Source organism: Phyllobates terribilis, unplaced genomic scaffold (genome assembly GCF_046119375.1).
Source record: "Phyllobates terribilis strain yellow unplaced genomic scaffold, ASM4611937v1 Scaffold_2829__1_contigs__length_103895, whole genome shotgun sequence".
Lineage (NCBI taxonomy): Eukaryota > Metazoa > Chordata > Amphibia > Anura > Dendrobatidae > Phyllobates > Phyllobates terribilis.
This window is the reverse complement of record NW_027365583.1, coordinates 33,192-42,581: the sequence shown is the minus strand read 5'-3', so window position 1 is coordinate 42,581 and position 9,390 is coordinate 33,192. Positions and strand designations below refer to the sequence as shown.

Sequence of the window (9,390 nt, the reverse complement as noted above, 5' to 3'; positions counted from 1 at the left end):
TCTGTGTATAGCATCATATCGTATGCAGCGAGTTGTGGGGCATCATACTGTATATTGGGAGAAATGGAGACACCATACTGTATATAGGAAGCTTTTGAGAACACTATACGATAAATAAGGAGCAGTGGGGGCATCATATTGTACATAGGGGAAATGGAGAAATCATACTGTATGATGCCCCCACTGCTCTCTATATAATGTATATAGAGAGCAGTAGGGGCATTATACTGTATAAATGGACCTACGGGGGCTTCATCATGTATAAAGGGAGCTGTGGGGGCATCACATTGTATAAAGGCAGCTGTGGGAGAATCATATTGTAAATAGGGGGAAGATGAGACATCATACTGTATATAGCGAGCAGTGGGGGCATCATACTGTATATAGGGAGCTTGTAGTAGTCCTGCAAGGTGAGGTGTAGATATGGGTGTATTTTAGAAGAAGTAGTCCTGCAGGTGGAGGTGTGGATATGAGGTGTATGATAGGAGTAGTAGTCCTGCAGCTGGAGGTGTGGATGTGGGGTGTATGATAGGAGTAGTAGTCCGGCAGCTGGAGGTGTGGATATGAGGTGTATGATAGGAGTAGTAGTCCTGCAGCTGGAGGTGTGGATATGTAGTGTATGATAGTAGTAGTCCTGCAGGTGGAGGTGTGGATATGGGGTGTATGATAGGAGTAGTAGTCCTGCAGCTGGAGGTGTGGATGTGGGGTGTATGATAGGAGTAGTCCTGCAGGTGGAGGTGTGGATATGGGGTGTATGATAGGAATAGTAGTCCTGCAGGTGGAGGTGTGGATGTGGGGTGTAAGATAGGAGTAGTAGTCCTGCAGCTGGAAGTGTGGATGTGGGGTGTATGATAGGAGTAGTAGTCCTGCTGCTGGAGGTGTGGATATGTAGTGTATGATAGTAGTAGTCCTGCAGGTGGAGGTGTGGATATGGGGTGTATGATAGGCGTAGTAGTCCTGCAGCTGGAGGTGTGGATGTGGGGTGTAAGATAGGAGTAGTAGTCCTGCAGCTGGAGGTGTGGATGTGGGGTGTAAGATAGGAGTAGTAGTCCTGCAGCTGGAGGTGTGGATGTGGGGTGTATGATAGGAGTAGTAGTCCTGCAGGGGGAGGTGTAATTAGGAGTAGTAATCCTGCAGGGTGAGGTATGGATGTGGGGTGTACGATAGGAATAGTAGTCCTGCAGGTGGAGGTATGGATGTGGGGTGTATGATAGGAGTAGCAGTCCTGCAGCTGGAGGTGTGGATGTGGGGTGTATGATAGGAGTAGTAGTCCGGCAGCTGGAGGTGTGGATATGAGGTGTATGATAGGAGTAGTAGTCCTGCAGCTGGAGGTGTGGATATGTAGTGTATGATAGTAGTAGTCCTGCAGGTGGAGGTGTGGATATGGGGTGTATGATAGGAGTAGTAGTCCTGCAGCTGGAGGTGTGGATGTGGGGTGTATGATAGGAGTAGTAGTCCGGCAGCTGGAGGTGTGGATGTGGGGTGTATGATAGGAGTAGTCCTGCAGGTGGAGGTGTGGATATGGGGTGTATGATAGGAGTAGTAGTCCTGCAGGTGGAGGTGTGGATGTGGGGTGTATGATAGGAGTAGTAGTTCTGCTGCTGGAGGTGTGGATGTGGGGTGTATGATAGGAGTAGTCCTGCAGGTGGAGGTGTGGATATGGGGTGTATGATAGGAGTAGTAGTCCTGCAGCTGGAGGTGTGGATATGTAGTGTATGATAGTAGTAGTCCGGCAGCTGGAGGTGTGGATGTGGGGTGTATGATAGGAGTAGTAGTCCGGCAGCTGGAGGTGTGGATATGAGGTGTATGATAGGAGTAGTCCTGCAGGTGGAGGTGTGGATATGGGGTGTATGATAGGAGTAGTAGTCCTGCAGCTGGAGGTGTGGATGTGGGGTGTATGATAGGAGTAGTAGTCCGGCAGCTGGAGGTGTGGATGTGGGGTGTATGATAGGAGTAGTCCTGCAGGTGGAGGTGTGGATATGGGGTGTATGATAGGAGTAGTAGTCCGGCAGCTGGAGGTGTGGATGTGGGGTGTATGATAGGAGTAGTCCTGCAGGTGGAGGTGTGGATATGGGGTGTATGATAGGAGTAGTAGTCCTGCAGGTGGAGGTGTGGATGTGGGGTGTATGATAGGAGTAGTAGTCCGGCAGCTGGAGGTGTGGATGTGGGGTGTATGATAGGAGTAGTAGTCCGGCAGCTGGAGGTGTGGATGTGGGGTGTATGATAGGAGTAGTCCTGCAGGTGGAGGTGTAGATATGGGGTGTATGATAGGAGTAGTAGTCCTGCAGGTGGAGGTGTGGATGTGGGGTGTATGATAGGAGTAGTAGTCCTGCTGCTGGAGGTGTGGATGTGGGGTGTATGATAGGAGTAGTCCTGCAGGTGGAGGTGTGGATATGGGGTGTATGATAGGAGTAGTAGTCCTGCAGCTGGAAGTGTGGATGTGGGGTGTATGATAGGAGTAGTAGTCCTGCAGCTGGAGGTGTGGATATGTAGTGTATGATAGTAGTAGTCCTGCAGGTGGAGGTGTGGATATGGGGTGTAAGATAGGAGTAGTAGTCCTGCAGCTGGAAGTGTGGATGTGGGGTGTATGATAGGAGTAGTAGTCCTGCTGCTGGAGGTGTGGATATGTAGTGTATGATAGTAGTAGTCCTGCAGGTGGAGGTGTGGATGTGGGGTGTAAGATAGGAGTAGTAGTCCTGCAGCTGGAGGTGTGGATGTGGGGTGTATGATAGGAGTAGTAGTCCTGCAGGGGGAGGTGTAATTAGGAGTAGTAATCCTGCAGGGTGAGGTATGGATGTGGGGTGTACGATAGGAATAGTAGTCCTGCAGGTGGAGGTATGGATGTGGGGTGTATGATAGGAGTAGCAGTCCTGCAGCTGGAGGTGTGGATGTGGGGTGTATGATAGGAGTAGCAGTCCGGCAGCTGGAGGTGTGGATGTGGGGTGTATGATAGGAGTAGTAGTCCGGCAGCTGGAGGTGTGGATATGAGGTGTATGATAGGAGTAGTAGTCCTGCAGCTGGAGGTGTGGATATGTAGTGTATGATAGTAGTAGTCCTGCAGGTGGAGGTGTGGATATGGGGTGTATGATAGGAGTAGTAGTCCTGCAGCTGGAGGTGTGGATGTGGGGTGTATGATAGGAGTAGTAGTCCGGCAGCTGGAGGTGTGGATGTGGGGTGTATGATAGGAGTAGTCCTGCAGGTGGAGGTGTGGATATGGGGTGTATGATAGGAGTAGTAGTCCTGCAGGTGGAGGTGTGGATGTGGGGTGTATGATAGGAGTAGTAGTTCTGCTGCTGGAGGTGTGGATGTGGGGTGTATGATAGGAGTAGTCCTGCAGGTGGAGGTGTGGATATGGGGTGTATGATAGGAGTAGTAGTCCTGCAGCTGGAGGTGTGGATATGTAGTGTATGATAGTAGTAGTCCTGCAGGTGGAGGTGTGGATATGGGGTGTAAGATAGGAGTAGTAGTCCTGCAGCTGGAAGTGTGGATGTGGGGTGTATGATAGGAGTAGTAGTCCTGCTGCTGGAGGTGTGGATATGTAGTGTATGATAGTAGTAGTCCTGCAGGTGGAGGTGTGGATATGGGGTGTATGATAGGAGTAGTAGTCCTGCAGCTGGAGGTGTGGATGTGGGGTGTAAGATAGGAGTAGTAGTCCTGCAGCTGGAGGTGTGGATGTGGGGTGTATGATAGGAGTAGTAGTCCTGCAGGGGGAGGTGTAATTAGGAGTAGTAATCCTGCAGGGTGAGGTATGGATGTGGGGTGTACGATAGGAATAGTAGTCATGCAGGTGGAGGTATGGATGTGGGGTGTATGATAGGAGTAGCAGTCCTGCAGCTGGAGGTGTGGATGTGGGGTGTATGATAGGAGTAGTAGTCCAGCAGGTGGAGGTATGGATGTGGGGTGTATGATAGGAGTAGTAGTCTTGCAGGTTGAGGTGTGGATGTGGGGTGTATGATAGCAGTAGTAGTCCTGCAGGGGGAGGTGTAATTAGGAGTAGTAATTCTGCAGGGTGAGGTATGGATGTGGGGTGTAAGATAGGAATACTAGTCCTGCGGGTTTAGGTGTGGATGTGGGGTGTATGATAGGAGTAGTCCTGCAGGTGGAGGTGTGGATAAGGGGTGTATGATAGGAGTAGTAGTCCTGCAGGGGGAGGTGTAATTAGGAGTAGTAATCTTGCAGGGTGAGGTATGGATATGGGGTGTATGATAGGAGTAGTAGTCCTGCAGGTGAAGGTGTGGCTGTGGGGTATATGATAGGAATAGCAGTCCTGCAGGTGGAGGTGTGGATAAGGGGTGTATGATAGGAATAGTAGTCCTGCAGGTGGAGGCATGGATGTGGGGTGTATGATAGGAGTAGTAGTCCTGCAGGTGGAGGTGTGGCTGTGGGGTGTATGATAGGAGTAGTAGTCCTGCAGGTGGAGGTGTGGCTGTGGGGTGTATGATAGGAGTAGTAGTCCTGCAGGTGGAGGTGTGGCTGTGGGGTGTATGATAGGAGTAGTAGTCCTGCAGGTGGAGGTGTGGCTGTGGGGTGTATGATAGAAGTAGTAGTCCTGCAGGTGGAGGTGTGGCTAAGGGGTGTATGATAGGAGTAGTAGTCCTGCAGGTGGAGGTGTGGATAAGGGGTGTATGATAGGAGTAGTAGTCCTGCAGGTGGAGGTGTGGATAAGGGGTGTATGATAGGAGTAGTAGTCCTGCAGGGGGAGGTGTAATTAGGAGTAGTAATCTTGCAGGGTGAGGTATGGATGTGGGGTGTACGATAGGAGTAGTAGTCCTGCAGGTGAAGGTGTGGCTGTGGGGTATATGATAGGAATAGTAGTCCTGCAGCTGGAGGTGTGGATGTGGGGTGTATGATAGGAGTAGTAGTCCTGCAGGTGGAGGTGTGGCTAAGGGGTGTATGATAGGAGTAGTAGTCCTGCAGGTGGAGGTGTGGATAAGGGGTGTATGATAGGAGTAGTAGTCCTGCAGGGGGAGGTGTAATTAGGAGTAGTAATCTTGCAGGGTGAGGTATGGATATGGGGTGTATGATAGGAGTAGTAGTCCTGCAGGTGAAGGTGTGGCTGTGGGGTATATGATAGGAATAGTAGTCCTGCAGCTGGAGGTGTGGATAAGGGGTGTATGATAGGAGTAGTAGTCCTGCAGGTGGAGGTGTGGATAAGGGGTGTATGATAGGAGTAGTAGTCCTGCAGGGGGAGGTGTAATTAGGAGTAGTAATCTTGCAGGGTGAGGTATGGATATGGGGTGTATGATAGGAGTAGTAGTCCTGCAGGTGAAGGTGTGGCTGTGGGGTATATGATAGGAATAGTAGTCCTGCAGCTGGAGGTGTGGATGTGGGGTGTATGATAGGAGTAGTAGTCCTGCAGGCTCCTGGGTGGCCTTTCCAGATGTCCCCCCCCCCCCCTCTCTGCATTCTGGGGGTCTTCACTGGGCAGGCTCGTCTTTTATTGTCTCTTTTATCCCCCTGGAGGCTGCGGGTGACTCTCCCTGCACTGGGGTGGAATGAGCCCTAGACAGGGTGAGGAGAAGTGACCCGCCGGTGATAATGGGACAGCACTGATAGGAGGGGATGGAGACCCCCAGATTCCGGATAGACGGGGGATTCGCCGTGTGCTCGGGGTGGTGCAGGGGGTGGGATACTGATCCGGCTGTGAGGAGTCGGGGGCTCCAGACAGAGGGGAGCAACTATGAGTTGTGGAGGGGACATGAAGGAGAGGAGACCCTGGGGGGGCAGGGAGCCCCCCGCCAAACCCTTCACCCCCTTCAGCATAGAAGATATCCTCAGCCGGGCCCCCGATGCCAGAGGCAGCCCCCCGCCAAGGCTCCGCACCGGAGGAAGCCCCCCGCCAAGGCTCCGCACCGGAGGAAACCCCCCGCCAAGGCTCCGCACCGGAGGAAGCCCCCCGCCAAAGCTCCGCACCGGAGGAAGCCCCCCGCAGTCCGCGTCCCCTCTCTGCGCCCTGGAGAAGCTGGCAAGCAAAACCTTCGGAGGGCTGGAGATGGGGGTCCTGCAGGCTGCGGAGGGTAAGGGGGCACATGTGTATATACTGTGGGCACAGGGGGATATATTCTGTATCTATAGGGGCTGAGGCTGCCGAGGAGAGATTATATATACACATACACCCCCACACCCCCACCGAGCCCAGAGATATCGCTGTTCAGTAATAGCAGAGACCGGGGGCTGAGACACCATCATCACCATCATAATCACCACCACCATCATAACCATCATCATCATCACCACCACCACCATCACCACCACCATCACCATCATCACCACCACCACCACCATCATCACCATCATCATCATCACCACCATCATTATCATTATCACAATCATCATCACCATCATCATCATCACCGCCATCATCACCGCCACCATCACCGCCATCATCAACATCACCACCACCACCATCATCATCATCACCACCGTCATTATCATGATCATCATCATCATCACCATCATCATCACCATCATTATCATCATCATCACCATCATCATCATCACCATCATCATCATCACCATCATCATCATCACCGCCATCACCACCACCACCTTCACCACCACCACCATCACCACCACCACCACCATCATCACCATCATCATCATCACCACCATCATTATCATTATCACCATCATCACCATCATCATCACCATCATCATCATCACCGCCACCATCATCACCACCATCATCAACATCACCACCACCACCATCACCGTCATTATCATGATCACCATCATCATCATCATCACCATCATCACCATCATCATCACCATCATTATCATCATCATCATCACCATCATTATCATCAGCAGCAGCAGCAGCATCATATGAAAAGGAGGGAAAGGGATAGAAAAGAACCAGAGGGAGAATAAAGTGAGGAGACCTCGGGACATGGGGGGATTCCGGGGGATATGTGGCGACTTCTGCATTGTCCTCACCATCAGTGACAGCAGAGATTCCCGCAGAGTCCGGAGTCCTCTGACCCCTCCTCACTGCTCCATACAGTCTGATAGTTACAGAGAGAAAGTACTAGATACACATATATATATATATATATATATATATATATATATATATATATATAGACAGGGGGATCGGACTCTGGGAGAGATCTATGGTATTAAAGATAAATTATTACAACTCTTATATAGAAAGACAAAAACACTGAAATATGGAATATATTATTATTATACAGTGATTATACAGCTATTATTATGTGGTTATTATTATATATAGTGATTATACAGCTATTATTATGTGGTTATTATATATAGTGATTATACAGCTATTATTATGTGGTTATTATTATATATAGTGATTATACAGTTATTATTATGTGGTTATTATATAGTGATTATACAGCTACTATTATGTGGTTATTATTATATAGTGATTATACAGCTATTATTATGTGGTTATTATTATTATATAGTGATTATACAGCTATTATTATGTAGTTATTATTATATAGTGATTATACAGCTATTATTATGTGGTTATTATTATATATAGTGATTATACAGCTATTATTATGTGGTTATTATATAGTGATTATACAGCTATTATTATGTGGTTATTTTATATAGTGATTATACAGCTATTATTATGTGGTTATTATATAGTGATTATACAGCTACTATTATGTGGTTATTATTATATAGTGATTATACAGCTATTATTATGTGGTTATTATTATTATATAGTGATTATACAGCTATTATTATGTGGTTATTATATATAGTGATTATACAGCTATTATTATGTGGTTATTATATAGTGATTATACAGCTATTATTATGTGGTTATTATTATTATATAGTGATTATACAGCTATTATTATGTGGTTATTATATATAGTGATTATACAGCTATTATTATGTGGTTATTATATAGTGATTATACAGCTACTATTATGTGGTTATTATTATATAGTGATTATACAGCTATTATTATGTGGTTATTATTATTATATAGTGATTATACAGCTATTATTATGTAGTTATTATTATATAGTGATTATACAGCTATTATTATGTGGTTATTATTATATATAGTGATTATACAGCTATTATTATGTGGTTATTATATATAGTGATTATACAGCTATTATTATGTGGTTATTATTATATAGTGATTATACAGCTATTATTATGTGGTTATTATATAGTGATTATACTGCTATTATTATGTGGTTATTATTATATAGTGATTATACTGCTATTATTATGTGGTTATTATTATATATAGTGATTATACAGCTATTATTATGTGGTTATTGTATAGTGATTATACAGTTATTATTATGTGGTTATTATATATAGTGATTATACAGCTATTATTATGTGGTTATTATATAGTGATTATACTGCTATTATTATGTGGTTATTATTATATATAGTGATTATACAGCTATTATTATGTGGTTATTGTATAGTGATTATACAGTTATTATTATGTGGTTATTATATATAGTGATTATACAGTTATTATTATGTGGTTATTATATATAGTGATTATGCAGCTATTATTATGTGGTTATTATATAGTGATTATACAGCTATTATTATGTGGTTATTATAATATAATGATTATACAGCTATTATTATGTGGTTATTATTATATATAGTGATTATACAGCTATTATTATGTGGTTATTATTATATAGTGATTATACAGCTATTATTATGTGGTTATTATATAGTGATTATACAACTATTATTATGTGGTTATTATTATATAGTGATTATACAGCTATTATTATGTGGTTGTTATTATTATATAGTGATTATACAGCTATTATTATGTGGTTATTATATAGTGATTATACAGCTATTATTATGTGGTTATTATACAGTGATTATACAGCTATTATTATGTGGTTATTATTATTATATAGTGATTATACAGCTATTATTATGTGGTTATTATTATATAGTGATTATACAGCTATCATTATGTGGTTGTTATTATCATTATATAGTGATTATACAGCTATTATTATGTGGTTATTATTATATAGTGATTATACAGCTATTATTATGTGGTTATTATTATATATAGTGATTATACAGCTATTATTATGTGGTTATTATATATAGTGATTATACAGCTATTATTATGTGGTTATTATATATAGTGATTATACAGCTATTATTATGTGGTTATTATATAGTGATTATACAGCTATTATTATGTGGTTATTATATATAGTGATTATACAGCTATTATTATGTGGTTATTATATAGTGATTATACAGCTATTATTATGTGGTTATTATATATAGTGATTATACAGCTATTATTATGTGGTTATTATATAGTGATTATACAGCTATTATTATGTGGTTATTATATATAGTGATTATACAGCTATTATTATGTGGTTATTATAT

The 9,390-nt window shown here is 43.9% G+C and overlaps 1 protein-coding gene across 1 annotated transcript; it reads left to right on the top strand.

Moving 5' to 3' along the window:
• Positions 1-5,680: 5,680 nt before the first annotated feature.
• LOC141247197 (transcription factor LBX2-like) lies at positions 5,681-6,614 on the top strand (the record flags this gene model as incomplete). Its single annotated transcript, XM_073669194.1, has 3 exons — positions 5,681-5,819; positions 5,889-6,031; positions 6,543-6,614. Coding segments are annotated over exons 1-3 (354 nt in total), but the record flags the coding sequence as incomplete, so codon positions are not given.
• Positions 6,615-9,390: the final 2,776 nt, after the last annotated feature.